The sequence below is a fragment of the Pararge aegeria genome, chromosome 7 (genome assembly GCF_905163445.1).
Source record: "Pararge aegeria chromosome 7, ilParAegt1.1, whole genome shotgun sequence".
NCBI lineage: Eukaryota > Metazoa > Arthropoda > Insecta > Lepidoptera > Nymphalidae > Pararge > Pararge aegeria.
Genome location: NC_053186.1, coordinates 10,771,972 through 10,792,284, shown reverse-complemented (window position 1 = coordinate 10,792,284; position 20,313 = coordinate 10,771,972). Strand labels below are relative to the sequence as shown.

Here is a 20,313-nt window from a genome sequence, read left to right as displayed (position 1 = left end):
ATCGCCACCTAGCCCCAAAGTAAGCGTAGCTTGTGTTATGGGTACTAAGATGACTGATGAATATTTTTTGAATATTATACATGAATACTTATAATTGACAGATAAACAAACACCCAGACACTAAAAATGTTCAGCACACAAACATTTTCCAGTTGTGGGAATGGAAACCACAGCCTTGGATTCAGAGAGCAGGGTCAATCGGCTGTCAGAATAACACCCAGAAAGTGAATAAGCTATAGACAATTGCTCTAAATCGTACACCGCATCGCGCTCGTCATTCGCCCTCAGTTTGATCAGACCTCAATACAGTCTTAAAGAATCGAACGCATTACAGCGCCGCACCATACTGCAAAAATCCTAATGAATTTTTATACTAAGACGATTTTACTTGGTTCAGACAACTTCGATTTAAAGATAACGCTTATACCAATCATTTAAGCAAGCTACATATCAACGTACCATTTTGACTAGAAATTAACGGAATACTTTAGGTGTAGGTAATATAACATTGTCGAATTTGCTGTGTTTTGGCTACTTAGTTTCATAAAACCACTTTTCTTTACGAGGCCGTACCTTTTGATAAGTTAAGTTGTGAGGTCAAGTTAATTTAAGTTCTAATACATCGCCCTCTAGCGAGAAGGAAGACATAACTAAATAAATCGTGATTTTTATTTATTATAAAACCTAAAAAATTAGGACATTTAATTTGATTATGTAGCGTTATTCTTTCAGTTCTGAAAATATTCTTAAACGAAAATGTTACATTTTCAGATGTCTCTTTAGTATCGCACACAAGCGACATAATAGGGTTTTTAATACATAAGTGGAATGTTATAAAATCTTGCGTTACCAAACTCAATCTTGCTTGTTGCAACCGATCAGGCCTTTATTCTTTAGGTTCATGATAGAATCGGCGATGATTTTCGCAGTCTTCCGAAGGTAACCGCCGCTTGTGAGCATCACTACCGGAATACGCTGATCTTTGCATATCTCGAAAACGAATTCGTCACGTTTTATTATACCCTGAAAAACGATTTGATATTAAATAAATAATAAATAAATATACTACGACAATACACACACCGCCATCTAGTCCCAAAGTAAGCGTAGCTTGTGTTATGGGAACTCAGATAGCTGTTGAATATTTTTATGAATAATAGACATAAATACTTATAATATAACATATTCCACCCAGACACTGAACAACATTCATGTTCTTCACACAAACATTTTCCAGTTGTGGGAATCGAACCCACGGCCTTGGACTCAGTAAGCAGGGTCGCTGCCCACTGCGCCAATCGGCCGTCATTGTTATTTCAATAACAAGGTAAAAAATGGCCTTTTAAATCAAATATCAACAATCTATACAACATATAAATGAAAACCGAAATATTACTTCAAAGGAGTTAGAGCTACATGATTTACTGTCTCTGAGACTTATCTGTGGAACCGAAACAAAATAGTTTTGGAGGAAACCACTGTCATAGTTTTCACTAAAAGAAATCAGATACAGCCCTAAGATCACATGCAACATTAAAATGAATTGACTCCGGTAACTTTAAATGTATTAAAATGTAGTACTATGTTTTATGTATGTTATATATTTATATATATTATGTACATTTTATATTTATATATTACATACATATTTATTTAAATGATCTATGCATTTTGGTATTTATGAATATATTACAACACTCTTGGCACTATCCCGTTCTCTTGCTCTAGTCCTTTCTACCTGTAAGAGATTGCTTGCATCAATAAGGCCGCCTTTGCATCTGTTTACTGTATACTCCTTAATGTTTGTTTTCCTGTATGTTATACGTGCAATAAAGTGTTTCTTCATCATCTTCTTTTTTATTAGGTACGCATCGCGTAGCGTAGGTAAAAGTAGAATCACGTGCCATGCGTAACTAAATACACGTTAGTTACACATGACACGTGATTTTACTTTTTCATGCGATGTATCTTATTTATTTCAGTAAAAACTATGGCAATTGTGTACTCAAAAACTATTAGCGGTTTCACAGATAGGTCTCAGAGACAGTAAATAATGTACCTCTAAATCCCCCGAAGTATTATTTCGGTTCTCATTTACACATTGTAAGGTTTTACGAATTATATTTAAAAAATTTGATGGAGACTTACAATTTCGCTAACACACATGTGACCAAGTGGATCGGAGTCCAATATGTCAGTGCCAGCGTTGTACACCAATATGTCCGGCTTGAACTCTTGCAGAGCTAGTTTTAAATTCCTGTTAAGTAGTTACTACAATTACAACAACAAAACTCAACAACTTTAAGTTTAAATACCAGCTAAGGGCGAGTAGCGCTTAGATATTTTTATATGTTTCTTATTACTACACATTATTTCAACCGATTGAAGTCCACTGCTGGACATAGGTCTTTTGCAGGGAGTCAAAATCCGCGGTCATATGATACATGATCGAGTCATAGCGGGACCTCCGATCGCGTACGAAGACACGCGAAGAGCGCGATAATAATATTTCGGTGCGGCGCGTAATGTTTTCCTATCGCGTCCGGCTGGTTGCTACCGTTGTTTGTTGGTTGTTTTCTTGCCAGAGTAATAAATAAATAAATAGTAACGTAGTGCTTGCAGTAACGTAGACAAAGACTATATACATTATTCAGCAAAAGTTAAAACATTGTGTTTATAACCTCATTGATATCAAGTGTTAATTATTTTGTCAATTTCATTTCGGAATAGTCAAGCATAATTTAAGAGATATTTATTGTTACGCAAGCCTGGCTTCTCGGCTTCTATGGTAGTTCCGCCACTGACTTTGAGGAACTTAAAAAAACAACCGGGTATACAAGGGTAATTGTATATCATTTTATAACAAATGACCAGATGAAATCCTTGAGATGTCTCTTAATAAGTTCAAAGTTTATATGAAACGTAAGCTTGTAAAAAAATCCTGTTGTAATATTAAGGATTACATGTATGATAAAAAGGCTTGGGTATGAATTGCTTTAACTTCATAGCTAAACATTAACTCGACTTTGAGATGGTAATAACAAAAAAACCCTGGCTAAGTTTGTTGTGGGCTCTTCTTAGACCAGGGCGCTTTTGGAACCCTCCTAGCTTTAGTTTTAAGTTAACGAATGCAGTTACACCATCACCTAACATTATTGTTAACATTTTAAATGTATAAACTCTTCATAAGTGCCTGTGTGTGGTCTACATGAATAAAACATGTTTGAATTTGAATTTTTAACAAATTTTAAACTTGTTACTTAAACGTATGAATTATGAATTAAGCCCCCATTGTGCGATGACCATAAGACTCGAGCACGTAGGTAATTGGTCTTCAACTACCATGGTTTAGAACTCACCTCCTAAGCTTGAGCATATACTCCAGATCCTCAACCCTGTTGCCCAGTTCGATCTTGCGGCGTATGGCGCGTTTTGCCTCCTCGTCCTTAGGATAGATGTGCCGGTTGTACATATCCATTATGTACACTTCGGGCACGCCGAGGAAATCACGCTCGTAGCCATTGCCCTGGTTGACGAGACAATTGGACTTACACACGGTTTTTGTTTTCTTAAAACTGTAACCCAGTTAAGCCATACCATCACGTACAACAAGCGAATCGCTTACGTGCGGAAACTGCTCAGAGAGAAAAAGAAGAAGAATCCATACCATGTGTACTGGTTCATTGGTATAAGAAACTAAATTAGCAGTTCATATAAATCCATTACCGGCCTACTACAGGGCACGCGTCTCCTCCCACAATGAAAAAGGGTAAAGGCAGTAGTCCACCACGCTGGCCCAGTGCGGATCAGTGGACTCCACACACCTTTGAAAGCATTATGCAGAACTCTCAGGCATACAGGTTTCTCCACGATGTTTACCTTCACCGTTAAAGCTAGTAATATATATACTAGCAACTTAGCAAAAGTTGGAGGTGCTTGCTGGGATTCGAACTCGGCCCCTCGAAAGCTCTTCCCGTCGAGCTCTTACCAACTGGTCTATCACGGATCAACGCTTCCTCTCTGGTGTATACAGTATAAGAAGTATCCTAGAACGAGTGTCAGCGGCACTGTGCGGCGATGGTTAAAATATCGGTCGTTTCATACAGCTGATAAAAATACTCGAATAGGCGGAATAGGTACCTAATAGGTGGCGCTGGTTGATGAAACAATTTGACTTTTATTTCATCAACCAAGATTTTTATTTCGTACAACAGTGGCCCAGTTAATCCGTACCAAGTGTACTGTTTACTGGAAAAAATAAGAAAACACAACCAAAAGTTTGGTATATAAGAAGCATCCTAGAAAGAGTGCCAGCAGTGTTGTGCGACGGTGGTATACATTGCGGTGGTTTTAGACCAGAAAAATATATCTAAAATATTCCAAGTACCAAGACACATAGGGGGTACAGAAGTTACCTGAAACAAATATTTCATATAAACGTAGGCTAAACAGTAGAGCGTAGCCTGCGGTCCCGGTTTAAATTTCCGATTTTTACTAGATTATATATTAAGGGGTTATTTTAAGCATTTAAAATATCACTCGCTTTATCGGTCAAGGAGAATATCGTGAGGAAAACTGCGTGTATGGAGTCCACCAATTCGTATTGGGCTAACGTGGTGGACTACGGCCTAAGACCTTCTCATTTTGAGAGTAGTGAGCCGGAAATACGTTGAAAACGATGATGATGACTATTTCCCGTTAGTTAAGCAAATTATACCAAGAGTACTTACTTGATGAGCATCCAAATCGACAATCATGGTGTTCTGCACATTGCAATGCATGACCAGATTTTTAATGAGCATTGTGATGTCAGCGTATGGACAAAACCCGCCGCCTCGACCGGCACTACAGTGGTGGAAGCCACCGCCCACGTTGATAGCCCAGCCACGGTCTAGCGCCAGTTTACCAGCTAACACAGATCCTCCGGTTTGCAACCTGTTAATTAACTTGACGTTGCAATAAAATAAAAAATAATTAAAGATTTAACAGATTATAAACAATTTAAGACAAGAAAGAGTTCACATTATATTTCTCCCTCTTACTAATAAATATTGTAAAGTGGCAGATAGAGAGAAAATATTAAATGACTAATTTCTTATAGTGTAAACCAAATACAATCTGAACACTAAACAGGGCGATCCATAACAAAAAAACTAGCCGGATAACAAACAACAGACGTAACTGTGTATGTAAAATGGAGTGTAACAATTCGCGAAGGTTTATGTTGCTTGTAGAAGTTCCTCAAAAGGCATTTAGGTTTTCCAGCATCGAAAATCAAATTACTTATTTCCTAGGCACAGTTTCAACAAAACACTGGGAAGAGAACACTTAGTTACAAGAAAAAGAAAAGTTTTCTAGGCATTTTCTAGGAAAGCACGCCTCAATTTAGAAATTATCATTGCTTTCCGTTAGGCATGACTGTCGTCAATTGCAAGCTTATGCAGACTAAAAAGGAACGCAAATGTGATTAATCAACAATCGACTAAGCATAGACCTAGACATCCGACTACTCTGATGTAGGTTTATATTAGTTAATCATTTTATAACTAAATGTTAAGTTAGCTGAAACAAGCCTGTTAATAGAACTAGCCTCACACAGACTTTTAAGTTTTAAAAATCTGTGTGAGCAAATTCGGACTGTTGATGCTTGGGCGCAGAAGCTGCATCCTTAGGGGCATTCAAGTTTGCATCCTATATGCAATTTTACACACGTTCTTGTTTGCTCAGTGCATTAAATAAAAAATAATGAATAAATTTAAGCTCTAGGTCTCAAGTGCTTTAGAGTTAACTAAATATAGCTTTAGGTCATGGCAGTTTCTGATAAGGGTATGCCTCTATACAACACTGGTCATCGTCTTTTGACTCACCTCATAGGCCTTAAATAAGCATGTTGCACCAGAACATTTGGAATTAAAGCAACCGCCGGTACCTCCGCAATCATTGCAACTCTACCACTCCACTGAAACGAAACACATTTAAAAGTTCCGGTAAGTAATAGCTATATTTATACTCACACACTTCGTACATGCATAAAAGCACTGTCTACCTTAAAATTTGATATAACTTGTAAAGGAGGATTTTTCCATCTTATCTTTCTGCTACCATAGTGAAAAGCCTTGTGTATGCCAGTATCTGCACTAACAATCAAACTGAAGTGTTTTTCTGTGTGTTTATTAGAACAAGATAAACTCTGCAACTATCAGGATTTTATAAAATTTTGCATTTGATCGAAGAATTCATTGTGTTGGTTATGTAACTATGTAAATTTTTCTCATACAAAATTTCATCTACTGTTCTGTTCTTGAACCTACTTACAAAGATGTACAGCCTAGCAATTTAGCGATTGAATAGGTTTGCAGCATCATACAGGAACATGGGTTTAGTATAACTGATATACTCCTAACAAGTTAGCCTGCATCTTTATCTTTTATTTTTTATGCAAGTTTGATATGCCTCATATACATGAAGCCAGTGTCATTTATGCAAGTTTAGTACGCCTCAAATACATAAAGCAAGTGTTGTTTATGCGAGTTTACTACATCACATATACAGGTAGCAAGGTTCTTATACGCAAGTTTAAAACTTTAAAAAAGAGTCAAAAATACCTACTTTCAGTGATTTGAGGTACTTCTTAGTGTGCACCAGTAGTAATTCATTTTCCTTAGCTTCAAGTGGCTTAACCAGACATTCTCGAGTTATGAAGTTTGCTTCTATGAGGTACTGTAACATCAAGTCCAAAATGAAAAGGAGTTTCTCATTTAGCAAAGGTGAACTGTAAGAAATGATTTTGGAAAATCTGAACAAGCCTGTAGTTATTTGCATGTATGTATTTTAATATTTGTACCACCAGCAGTCTATTCTCCTCTTCTTTTTTTTTCCTAATTCTAAGGTTGCCTGGCAGAGATCGCTATTAAGCGATAAGGCCGCCTTTTGTATTACTACTTCTTTCGATGTTTCTGTTTTTGTTATATTTTAAATGTTGTGGTATACAAATAAAGAGTTTAATAATAATAATAATAAGCCACTTTACACACCACACTAACTTTTCGGTGTTATGTTTCGGTGTATAGGATAAGAAATTTCAAAATATCACTTTCTTTCAGAGTGGAAGAAAACATGATAAGGATACTGGCATGCGTTAGAGTTCCCAATAACATTCTCAGAGGTGTGTGAGGTCCACCAATCTGCACTTGGTCAACATGGTGGACTACAACCTTAGCCATCCCATTCGGAAAGGAGACCCACGCCCTATAGTGGGCGGGCAATGGTTTCTTAAGGATGATGATGATGATTAACAAAAGATGCAAGCTTGTTTGCTTGCAATTAGGAAACATCTTACATTGAAATTATATTCATTGCTATTTGTTATCTTGCTTTAACAAATGTTCACTTGTTGATTTGAATGTTCCTATATTTCTTCAGTGTGTAATTGCACAACCCTTTTGATGTTCTTATGAATATTGTGAAACCCTTTGACTAGGATATGAAGTGCAAAATCATTTGCTATTGAAAATTCCTTTTAAAACTGATACAATTGCAGCATAAATTTAACTCTAGACTACTAAATAGGTGCTCAAAAGTTGTTATTATGCTAGCCTTGATTATATTGTCTTTCAATGTGTGAAAACTAGATTATTCAATGCATTGGTAATGCTGTTTTTAGGTGCCCCTTAATATACTCATGACTCTAGTATATTTAGTATACTTTAGAATCCCTAGGGCATAACACTTGTAATTGATCCCAGCAATTAATAAAAGATGCTACCCATGTTTCAAGAGGAAGGCTTATGTATGTATGTTTATTACCGTTTTCTTAGCTAAACAGCAAAACCAATGATGGTGAAATTTGACCAAAACGCAGTTACCATTCTGGAGACAGGCATAGCCTATTTTAACTGCAAGAAAGTCACGGATAAAATTTAGGGTAACGTACCTCTACGATATTACGCCATTTTTTTGCATCAAATACATGAAACTTCTCAAAGCCGCAGAAAGACACATTGTACTTTTCGTCATAAACTAACGGCCACTGGTCCTCTCTGATATCGAAGTGAAGGCTAAAATAAAACGATCTCAATCAATAAGAGGTAAATACGCAAATAATATTCAAGTTATAAAGACCGCATAAAATCCAATGTTCTCGTGAATTTTAATACGCACCTTGTCATTGTGGCACGCCAAACTCACATTTATGTTGGTAATTATTCGAATTGGGTAATTTTTACATTTTATAAACCTCACTATCTTCGCCGGGAGTTTCAAAGTTGAACCAGTTTGTTGTGAAATTTTCAGTCGTCAACACGGAGCCCAGAAAAATATGTCACTTCGACATTTGATAAATCGATCATAACATACCGTTCAGAAACTTCTAGTCAATGTATTTGTAGTTTTATTCTTGTTGCTATTAAAGTTAACTCAATAATGCAAATCACATATTCCTCTAATGATACAAAATACAATGTAATTAAAATACTAATTAATTGCTATTTTACCTAAATGGTTATTTTAATTTTTACATTCCAGTATTTTCGGACAAAATGCTTTATATGCCAGTTCATAAACCCGTTGCTAAGCAACCACCAACACATCGACGCGAGAAATGTAAACAAAACTACCATGTGGTGAGATAAAAACTTCTCAGTACAATGGATTCTAAAGAAAACTTAAATTTAAAAGATTTTTTTTTATAATCTCATTCAAGACACAAATGGATTCTAATATAGAAGCCCTACAAAACGAAGTTCAATTTTACAGGGTAAGTAGGTAAATTATATTGTAAACACGAGTAGATTCCCACCATGACCATACCTGCAGATATATATTTTCTCATCTTATTATCTTTTTAGTTTATTTTATTACCTACTACTGTTTTAAGTGTACCTACCTAACGTGTCGAGCGATGTTCTATTCGTAATCGTTTCAGTTCCTCAGGAAATATAAAAAAAAATCACAACTGAGGCTCTACACCTGTAACATAAGTCATGACAAAGAATATATTCTGAAGACTGATCCCTAATGCCTGCTTTAAGTATTTATAAGAAAAACAGTTTTAAAAATCGATACAGTAATCCGTTTACGCAATATGGAAAGGTGTTCGCGTAAACGTAATAACTACCTAAGTACTAAAATTATGATAATAGGTGATGGAAAAGAAGATAAACCCATAGATCATCAGGTAGATGAAGCTATTATACTGCTATACTGGAGCAGTGTGGAAAGTCCCACCTCCCCGCTGAAGATCATGTCAACCGATGGACGCCCACTTCTGCTGCCCGATTCACTCACTTTTCTAACAGTTGCTAAGCGGTGGCAATATAATCCGCGTAGTAAATATGCGATAAGTTTTCAACTACAAACTATACGTTTTGTATGAAGGCGACGACTTGACAAATTGCTGGAAAAGTTAGTGGAATAGTTCAGCTGTGCATCGGTATCTTTTAGGTTGTTCCAAATTCCACGGTCTTGGACCGTTTACTTACTGGAGCGGCAGCGCCCTGAAACTCTTTCGATGTTCCCAACACCACCGACTCACAACCTCATCTCGACACCTCTGCCAAACAATTGGATTTTAATAGGGCTGTTAATTGACTTTTATAGCAAAACCAAACTGTCGTAGAACAAGAGATTAGAACACTGATAGCCGATAATCATAAGCTGTCACAGCAAGTGGGTGCGTTGTTGAAGGAGAAGCTTCACCATGCGCAGCAGGCTCACGAGAACAACGGCAACAGTGATGAAATCGAAGAGCTGAGGAGACAAGTCTCATTGCTGACTAAGGTAAACATTGACACATACCTAAGTGTAATTACGTGACTTCTATCACGATTGTTTACAATATTTATGTTTTAATATTACAGGAAAGAGATTCACTCCATGTTCTTTGGCAGACATCGCAGAAAACCATTGATGCTTTAGATATAGAATTAAAAACATACCAGACCTACGATAATAGACGAGGAAATCAGGTAAATTCGCGTTGATCCGGTCGCCTTTGTTACGTGCCGTCTTGGCCCGTGCCGCATTTTGTCAAAGGCGCCGCGCCGCGCTGCGCTACCAATGGTCACTGCGTGCGGCGTAATTCCGTAGGAGAATTTGGCATTTTATACTGAAGGCCATCCATGCCGTAGTAAAAGGTTCTGTTTGTGGACTTTTAATATGGATTGAGAACGTAATGACTTTGGATCCTTTATTATAAAAAAAGTACAGGATACAATGAACCCAACACTTCGCGTGGTGAAAAATAGTTATTTTACTTTCGTTTATCTACTCATATTATTCATTTATATTAATTATCCTTTTAACTGTCTTTATTAGTTATATTCGTTTATATCATAATACAGAAAAACAATTTATTCATCTAACAAGTACGCACATAAAAGCAAAATTCACAAAATAAATAAAAGCATAAATGTAAAATGCCAAATCCTCCTGTCGTACCGTGTACCGACACTATTTCATTAAACAGATTACTTGCTCTGGGGTAAAATTTAGAATAGTTTCAATACTGCGTACGTCCGACTGGCGCAATGGGCAGCTTTCTGAGTCCAAGGCTGTGGGTTTCGATTCCCACAACAATTATAACCAAATTTCTTTCATTAAGGGTTGTTTAGAGGAGATCGCTTATATCGATAAAACCGCCTTTGCGCATTTTTATTTTTCTAGTATTTATGTTTTCAATATATGTTATCTTTATCCCTTAATTGTGTGCAATAAAGAATTTATCTATATATCTATCTATAACAAATTATTTGTGTGTTGAACACAAATGTTTGTCTGGGTGTTTATCTGTATATTGTAAGTATTTATGCACATTATTCCCATATAACACAAGCTACGCTTACTTTGGGGCAAGATGGCGATGTATGTATTGGCGTAGTATATTTATTAAAAAAAATATAATCTGCACTGCAGTTAAATTTTATTTTTAATACCATTTATTTCTTCAGTAACCAAACCACACAGATCCTCCAATGTAACGCACGTTTCGCTTCGAAACATCTACAGGATTAAACATAAGCATAGCCTTCTTAAACATAATCTGTGTGGGCACGTGCAACAGTTTTATTAGCCGCCCCACTGACAAAGGAAGCGAGGTCGCTCACCATATTGCTTTAATACCTAATAAGTACCTATATTGATTATTTATTCTGAATCTGCTGATACGGGGGTAACATTATCAATGTTATGACAAAACTCCCAAGTCAAATAAACAAAAAAAAAATCATTAGATATTCATCTTTATCTTAGTCTTCAGTGCAAATCTTTTCCATTCATTTCGTATTATAATATAAAATCATTAACTTATATGTATCGTTATCGCATCAAAAAGCTTATTTACACTTACACTGGGCTGAATTAAGTCGTCTCATTCAGTCCTTGCCGAATATAGTTCAGTTTAATCGCATTCAGTAAACCGGCATGCTAAATTCAGACTGAATTAAGACTGCATAATTCAGCCAAGTGTAATATATAAAATCTTATCCAGACAACAACAGACGAAAAAAGAGACTTGGATCTTAAGTTAGAAACAGCACTCTCCGATTATGTCGAGTTGGAATCAAGATACAAAAAATTGCGCAACGAAAATAATTCATTAGAAAGTGATTTGAAAACTAAAGAAAGGGAAATAACATCTTATAAAGAAAGGCTTAAAGAACTAGAAGAAGAATTAGCGGAACTCAAAAAATGTTTGGAAGAACACAAGATAAATATATCTTCAGAAATAAAGAGCCGTGAAGACACTAAAACTCAACTAACAATATGCCAGAAAGAATGTGTTGATATAATTAAAAGGGAAGCAGAAGCCAAATCCAAGGTAAAATATTGATCTAAAACATTTATTGAAGAGAGTATTATTGTTATTTAATTATTTATGAGAAGTGCGTTGTTGACGGGGGAGCGTTTGGAACTCTTGCAAGTTTTAAGCTACGAATATCACTAAAACTAATAGTGCAAAGTTATGTATGAAAAATTCAAATGCAAGTACGTACGCCTATTTGCAAAAAGAAGTTAAGAGATTATTTGTCATACAAAGTTTTTACAGGTTGCAGAAGCATTACAACTTTTTGATTTGGTAACAGGTCAAAAAAATGAAGCTTATAAGAAAATTGCAGACCTCACAGGTATCTACTATATTATTTAAAAATAATCTACCTAAACTAAGTATTTCACATATACGACATTAAATAAAATTTAAGCTGACACACAGGACGACACTTCAACGTAACTTTCACTGTATATTTATTTTGTTTCACAGCTGAATTGTCAACGTTAAGGCAAAAATTTACTGATGTCCACCGTGACATAGAATCAAGTTATAGAAAAGAGATTGAAGAAGTTAAAGAGAATTACAACGAAAAGGTTTCTGATATGCTTCAGCATATTAGAAATCTTGATGGTGAGCTTGTTGAAAAGGGACTTTTACTAAACAAGGCTTTAAGGTATCTAAAGTGAAACACGGTTTTATCAGGTTCACATTAATAATATACCTACAGTATAAGAAAACAATAATCTAAATTACTCGCTAAGACGCTGATTAAATTTAGAAAATTACGAAATCTTACAGCTATTGTGTAGAATATCACCTTCAAAACTTATAAATATTTGAATAACATTAAAATCAACATCATTGCAACAACCAAAGGGCGTACCTATATTGGTAGAAAATGTAGTCCATTCTCAGAATTTTATTGTTTGATTACAGGGAAATCAAAATTCTACAAGCAACAAATGAAAACTACGTTAAGATGGAACAAAACAATTTAAAAGCCGCAGATCCTAAACTTGCAATCGCCGAACAAAGACTTGAGGCTATGTACCAAGAACTGGTAACTACATATTTCAAATGAATTGGGCCAAAGATCGAACCCTGACAATAATTCTTATTCAACATAGCAATTTTTAAGGCAAAAGCTACCAATGCAATATAATTACGTCTGTTTGAATGTAGTGTTGTAATCTGTGTAGTGTTCTTATAAATGTGAAACATTTATAAGAACACTACACAGATTACAATTTTAAATTAACATTTGTGGATAACATGACTTAAAGCTATTTTAAGATAAAGAACCCAAAAATTTAATACACAAGAATGAAATATTACACTTTGTAAATATGTATCTCTATTGACTTGAGAATAAATCTTAATTTTTAACATTACACAAGTTATTTAATGTAATGTTAAAGGTTGCGTCGGAACGTCGCAACATACAATTAGTATGTGAGAAACAATGCCTAACAATGGACATACAGAGAATTCAAGATGCACAAACAAGAGATAGTAAAAGACGCGACTGGGAAGAGAGTCTTATGAAGACACAAACTGATGAATTGAAGTAAGAATAGCTTTGATCAATAATGTTCTAGATATTCAGTATTTGATGATTTGATTGAATGTGGTAAACGAGCGCTGATGACGTCATTATCTTCACTAATGCTGTCAGCACAAATAAGACAAAAGAGTACCTACATATTATTAAGATTATGTTATTTAAGACTTTATTTTCATTCAAACAGAACCATTTAATTAACTCAATGTATCTCTTTTATTAGTTCAAATTAGAACTTTTCATCCATCCTTATACATTGTAAGTAAAGGTAAAAATGAAATTAGTATAATATTCTTTCTTTAAATCAACTACTGCTTTCAGATTACAAGTGGATCATCTCCAAAAATCATTGGACGAAACCCATAAAATGGTCAACAAATTGCAATCTATGTTATCATCGAGGGCAGAGATAAGCCAAAAGTATGTCTCTCTCTAATGTAGTCTTTGAAATTAACTTTGTGCCGAATACTGGCGTAATTAATGACAGCTATTACTTCTTTTAGAATGGTTTCAACGAAAGAAGAGGAACTGATGGAACTAAATAAACATCTTGAAAATCAAATGGAACTTAGTAAAAAGTAAGTATATACACAATATAAATATAACTACAAAAACTAAATTATAAGCAAACATGAAATAACGTTGTAATAGTTAAGCAGTGTTTTGACACAGTTAAACTGAAGACACCTTTCGAATGTCAAAGCTTGATAAAGAGATTGGATCACAGACTAAAAAAATAAAAACATTTTCAGATGGAAGGAATCTTATATAGACATGACAGAAAAACTAAAGAAGAAATTAGATAACTTGGATAAAGAAAATAAAGAACTCCGAAACCAGTTAAACATTAGCTCTTTTAATCACGATAACAGTACGTCAAGTTGAAGACACTAAAAATTTATCATCTCACATTGCTGTTAAGCGCATGCGCCAATTTATATAAAATAACTCATAAAAGGTAAACAATTTAATTATGTATACAAAAAACTAATAATTTGAATGGTTTAGAACCAAAAAAACAAGTGAAATATTTTACAAGTGAAAAGTCAAACTGACCTCATTATTTACCTGACTGAGTAATTATTTTAATGTTGCAATATTAATATAAGTAAAACATGTAAGCGAGTGATTCAATTTATTTACAGATTAAAATATATTATTAACAATTATGTTTTTTCACTATCTATACTTTATACATTATATTAACCCAGCCTCACACCTACTTGTATTTACAAATAATAACATCTTAACATAAGAAAATTATTTTATAGCTGTTCTTACCGAACACTGGAAGAGTTACTTTCCATAATGTGCTTTTTTCTCAATAACAAAAGAAAGATAAATTATAAAACATTGTCAACTTTTTAGTTTATGACTAATGATGAATGAATGATGAATGTATTTTACAAATAAATTGAAATAAAAATGTGTCTTATAATGGAAGAGTGATCAGAAGAGATCTTCTGGCACAGGTTTTAAACTTAATAGAAGTTCTCCGCCTTATCATCTATTTTTATATGTGAACAAATAAATTTTCATTTCATCTCAAATCATTTCATTTCAATGATAATCATAAGGAATAAAAATAAATAATTAAGATTCAAATTTAATAGTATTATTATGTGTATATTTCAAAAATTAACAATTGAAATAGACACAGTAAAATATGTAACTTCAACAGACCAGACAGAAACCTTTATAAAATCACAGGAAAAGATCAGGAAAAACTTCCAAACTGTCACACTATAGGTCTCATTCCTCACACTCTTAATATCTGATCAGAAAGAATCTGTTTTGGTGCATTAACACAATACAATTATTATAATTGTAATTAATGCCATGTAAACTAACATACTGTACACGTATGTGCCAAAAATAATTTTCCCATGTAAAAAGGATATTATAGAACAAGAAGTGTTACTTTGTTGAAACAGCATCTTCTGATGCAGAAACACACTCTGCAAACATACTTGGGAACCAATACAGGGTTTCTTTAGGATCCTGAGTATCCACCCAAGCGAGTCCTTCCTTCACCATATGATTTAGAGCATTTTCTGCCCTAGTATCATTCCAACTGTAAAACAAGATATATAAAATTAATGTTATTCACTTTTGTAGGTTTGTCTCCTTAAGCTCTGACAGGCCACTGTGGACTCAATGGACACTAGATCACTGGTTATAGATATAATCTGCAGGACTATGCAGTGAAACACCACTGCATCTTTGACTACCCTGCACTAATTAATTAGTGTAGCATTCATCTAGGGAATTAATATCGGAGGAAGCTAACTAACTTCCAGCCAAGAAGTCACAACTGATCAGCAACGGTTCACATGAGACTGGGACCTTGATTGCTGTTGGACGCGAAAGGAAAACAATTTGATTAATTTTCGAAATCCTTGTAACTTTAGTTAACAGTTAACAAATATAGAAAACTAACACTTTCAAAAGAAATATATGAAGGAACGCATCTAAATAAAAGATATGAGTTTGATTTTTAAAGTATCTAAATTTAGGTAGAATTTCAAAATGTGGTGTGAGGCTTTACTAGTGTCTTTCATTTTTATTTCCAAATTAGTGACCACACATACAAACAGTATCAATAAAAATAAGTATTGTATGTGACAAGATCTTCAAAATGTGAGAAGTTTCCAATCGATAAGCACTTGTGCTTATTAGTCAGAGGTGAATTAACATAATAATTATTTGGTGACAAAAACCTACATTTTCTTAGTTTAGTTATGTAGGAGGCTTCAGAAGTAGCAATTTACCACCCTACCAACATAAATGTGCCACCAAGACATTTAGTTTGTGTCCTTATGCAAGAATGATGCAACAAATGCAGCACAGAAACCGATTAGGAATATGATTTTGAAAAAACTGCCATACACCTGCCTATATTGGCATTGCAAGTTTACATGCTAAAAAATATCTTGTATACTTCCATGATATACATTATACAATATAGTAACACTTGCTTTGAGATTACGAATTTTATTGTCACTTTTCATACCTCAAATCCTGAGTTAGAATGCTTGTAGATACCCAAGCTGTGCCTAATGTACTAGCCTTCTGCAATACTAGTGTTTGATCCAAATTTAACTCTCCCGGCACTGACTGGACAAGCCACTTTCCTTTACCTATTGGAACTACAGTAAACCTGTAAAATTAATGTATGAATAAAAATATTGGGACAGACTTTTGGCACAATAAATATTTTAAAGCAGTAACTACTAACAAACATTAAAAACAGCACACTGGCACCAATGCACGCACCAATGAGGCCTTAAAGCTAGTACCCCAACTAAAATCCTGCCATAATAGTTTTGGGGCTGGGTGGTGCTAGCTTCATTGTTTGTTTGTAGTTACCATACTGCTTTAATATATTTACTGTGTTTTGGGAATATCTTTTTAAAAACTTTGTCTTGATATTAGCTATTTTTGATGCCATTTTTATCCATTTGTAGTTAAGTGGACACTCGGAAGAGATCCCTGCCATTGAGCCTTCTTGTTAGTTTAAATTAAAACTGATAATTATTATTATTTTATTTGTCTTTTTGATGAAATTAGAGTTAATATTTTCATGTAGAGAAAGTTGGCTATAAATTATGAGTTATAAATGACACATTACCCATTTCCAAAAATCCTAAGTTTCTTCACTGCAGCCAAAAGGTCTTCATTGGTTATATCCTGGTGTTTCTTAGCCTTACCCCTAGCTGCTATAAGCCTGCTCCGTAACTCCTCCAGGGTAATAAGTCCACCATTTTTATAATTTGTTGCTAAACACACCTCTACTATTTGCACACCCAGTTCATAGTAAAAGTCACCAATGCCTACAATAAGAAAACAATTTAAGAAATTCACCTTTTAGTCACTTAAATACACTGTTCAGTGGGTAAATGAAATACACATAAAAGGGGTGAGAAGAGCCAGGCCAGGGTGACAAAAATTTGCAAAAAAAAATGTCAGCTAGCTATTATAATCTCATTCTTCTTTTATTATTATATAAGTAAATAAAAATTTAGATAGGACATAAATCAGGCAAGGAAATAAATAATAATACACACAATAGGTATTGAATACCATAATTTCAATATAGTATGTGCAATCTATATTCCAAATTGGCCAGATTGAGTCACAAATGGCTACACTGATAAAGACTGACGGAACTAAATTGTGAATATGCATGTGCGAACGTGTCCCAGAGCCAATGTAAAAATTATGCGAAATGTAATTACCTAAAACCGACCAAAACCCTTTCCCTGAAGCAAGAGGATCAACGCCAATTGCGGCGCACATTTCTTGAAACTGCCGCCGAAATTGTGCGTTCTTCTTTATCTCACTCTTGTGCTTAGACGCAAACTCCTCCAGGTTCTCCCTGAAAACCTCCAGCTGTTTGGACATCTGCTGGAATTGGTTCTCCTGGATCTCTGATCCCTTCTCCCTGTATTTCTCTTGCTCAAGCCTCTGCTTCTGTATCGCACCGACTCCAGCTCGACGTCTCATGTTTACTAAAAAATAATTTAAAAAAAACTAACAGTTGCTATGTTACTTTTATGGAGGGTATTACTTTTTAGCGAAATTATAGCAACAAACTTTTCCCTTTTTTATGTTTTGATCACAAACCAGTAAATAAATAAATACTTTGTCTTTGACTTTGACATTAATTAACAAATAACCACAGAGTACATTTTATGTTGTACAGCTTACAATAAAGTAGAATTTATCCATACAAATTTTTATCTGCTATTCTACACCCTCAATGTTTAAGAAAAATAGGCTTTTAGAGGTATTTTATTTGAAAAACTATAGGTACAGATTTTAATGTACCTTCAAAAATAGGATTTTCAAAAAATATGGTAGCCTTAGCCTTACAAGATTTGCTCGCTCGCAGTCGAGGAGACGTTTTCGCGTATTAAACTCTATACCATCAAAGTAAAAGGAGCCTAATACTCAAGCTGTTAGAGTTGAAAACCCTGTACTTTTTTTACAAAGTTCTGCCAAAAGCTTTAGTTGATGTATTGATTGCTTTGATCTTTGAACCAAAAAGTATAATATCCGTTATGATCGTTATTTTCCAGTATTTCGATACTCTAAAACGACTTTTCGATCGCGAGCGAGCTTATCTTACATGTACTAAGCGTGCCTAACACAGGTCTCCCTCATAGGAGGAGGTTTTATAACTTAGAGCATTATGCTTATCGTGCTCTGTGACGCTCGGCGCTTGACAATTTTTTTTAATCTGGGCCAATAGTTAAGGCTAAAGTATAGAGGGTAGAGGTAAGGAGGATCATCTGTGTATATGAAAAAGTGTCGTCAAAATGTATTAAATTAGGATGGCGCCACATTAGCATCAAGGTAACTCTTCAAAGAAGCGCCAAACCAAATATTGTTAGAGTAGGCTTGAAAAATAAACAAGGAAGTAAGGTTATATTTACCACAATATTTTGTACAACGTAAGTTGTTGAAATTCTCAATAATTAACTACTTTAGTCGATAATGACATTAATTTTTTTAACTCGGCATACTTCAATTCATCTACGATTGCTACATTCATACCATACCCTGTGCATCCACCAGCGCCATTGTGGAGGATTTTTGAACTGTTATTTAGCGCAACAACTGGACACTTTTTCAACTTTTCTCCCATATAAGATGACTCTCCTTACCTCTACCCTCCATAGGCTAAAGATGATAAATATTGTGTACCTACTAGTCGATGACATCACTGGCGCAACGGTGAGCTCTGTGGTTTAAGTAGGAGGTTCCAGGTTCAATTCCCGGCAGTGGTATTTATATTATCTCTGTCTTTGGTCGTGGCTAGTGACAACCCTACCGATAAAGACGTGCCGTTAAGCGATTAAGCGATCCGGTGCGATATCGCGTGGAAACCGTCTAGCAATTTAAATATCACTTGCTTCAACTGTGAAGGAAAACATTGTAAGGAAACCTGCGTGCCTGAGAGTTCTCCATAATGTTCTCAAATGTGTGTGGAGTCCACTTATCCGCACTGGGCCAGCGTGATGGAGTAAACCCTATTCATTGTGGGATAAGATAATGATAAACAGTTTTGAGCCGAGGGGATTTTTGGCCAGACCCGGGAATCAAACCGAAGACCTCATAACCTATAGTTTAACATGCCAACCACTACACTAAATAGGCAATAATGGTAAAAATGTAAAAAAAATATTCCACTAAAAGTAAGCCCTTGAGTGCATTGTACAATGCAGTTGTTAAATGTGACGCTTCGGCCGCGAATGGTTACCACCAAACAAGAGTTGATTAGTTGGTTTTTACCAAAGGACAATTTTTTTTAGGATTTTAGTAGGTAGGTAAGTAATTTTGCAGCGATTATGAAATTATAATAAATCAACTGGTCTTAGAAGTATTCAGATTTAAAATATCCTTTTTATAAATAAAATGCATTAAAATGTTACGATAAAAAAGTACCTATAGATAGTTTTAGAACCTAAGCTTATTACTTGTCATCACTATGTGGAATGAGGCCAATAATGCTATACACAGGTCTGTACACACTAAACAGTATAAACATAAGTGACACAAAAAATAAACGCTGCGAAGTTACGAGCATAAGCTTTTTTTTTTCAAGTTGGAAATTTTCTGAAACAAAGTTAACAAATTTACTTGGAAAAAATAAAAATAAAAGTATTCTGTGACATCCCTGGTGGGGATCGAACCCACGACCTTTGGATTAGAAGTCCAACGCGCTATCCTCTGCGCCACAGGGACTGATGTGTAATGGTTCGAAATAGTCAAAATATCTCTTCATAGCATTTACAGAAAATACTTCACCTTTTAATAAGTAACACATTCCTTTATAATTGTATTATTTAACAAAAATAAACTGAATACTTTTTTATATTAAATAGCTTTAATAAGTAAATTAAAGTTTATTTTAGTTTTGATAGAAAACGTTTAAAAATATTGATGACAGCCATTGGCAACCGGATATGTTAACAAAAAA

General features: G+C 34.8%; 3 protein-coding genes and 1 non-coding gene across 6 annotated transcripts; 1 reads left to right on the top strand and 3 right to left on the bottom strand.

Annotated features, from left to right (window-relative positions):
* Positions 1–149: 149 nt before the first annotated feature.
* LOC120625454 (histone deacetylase 11) lies at positions 150–8,292 on the bottom strand. Its single transcript, XM_039892529.1, has 8 exons — positions 8,161–8,292; positions 7,934–8,057; positions 6,610–6,720; positions 5,868–5,959; positions 4,731–4,935; positions 3,360–3,526; positions 2,149–2,257; positions 150–1,023 (listed from the first exon to the last, which is right to left on the bottom strand). Exons 1-8 carry the CDS (start codon positions 8,166–8,168, stop codon positions 856–858), a joined length of 984 nt encoding a protein of 327 aa, XP_039748463.1. The 5' UTR covers positions 8,169–8,292; the 3' UTR covers positions 150–855.
* Positions 8,293–8,593: 301 nt separating this feature from the next.
* On the top strand, positions 8,594–15,607 carry LOC120625221 (rho-associated protein kinase 2-like). 3 transcript variants are annotated; one of them, XR_005658789.1, is made up of 12 exons: positions 8,594–8,755; positions 9,598–9,777; positions 9,858–9,965; positions 11,486–11,815; positions 12,035–12,122; positions 12,257–12,440; positions 12,704–12,827; positions 13,186–13,334; positions 13,650–13,748; positions 13,832–13,906; positions 14,081–14,286; positions 15,447–15,607. XR_005658789.1 is itself a non-coding variant. In XM_039892215.1 (11 exons), the coding sequence occupies exons 1-11, from the start codon at positions 8,708–8,710 to the stop codon at positions 14,211–14,213; spliced, it is 1,509 nt and encodes a 502-aa protein (XP_039748149.1). In that variant the 5' UTR covers positions 8,594–8,707; the 3' UTR covers positions 14,214–14,401. The 3 variants fall into 3 exon arrangements, 2 of the variants coding, with proteins under 2 accessions (XP_039748149.1, XP_039748147.1); XM_039892215.1 differs by lacking the exon at positions 15,447–15,607 and having other exon boundaries at positions 12,044–12,122; positions 14,081–14,401; XM_039892213.1 differs by lacking the exon at positions 15,447–15,607 and having other exon boundaries at positions 14,081–14,401.
* On the bottom strand, positions 14,446–17,956 carry LOC120625222 (vacuolar-sorting protein SNF8). Its single transcript, XM_039892216.1, has 4 exons — positions 17,567–17,956; positions 16,960–17,161; positions 16,342–16,488; positions 14,446–15,402 (listed from the first exon to the last, which is right to left on the bottom strand). The coding sequence occupies exons 1-4, from the start codon at positions 17,832–17,834 to the stop codon at positions 15,246–15,248; spliced, it is 774 nt and encodes a 257-aa protein (XP_039748150.1). The 5' UTR covers positions 17,835–17,956; the 3' UTR covers positions 14,446–15,245.
* A 2,049-nt stretch (positions 17,957–20,005) lies between these two features.
* Positions 20,006–20,078, bottom strand: Trnar-ucu. Its single transcript has one exon. It is a non-coding gene; the product is annotated as a tRNA-Arg (tRNA).
* Between the last annotated feature and the right edge of the window lie 235 nt (positions 20,079–20,313).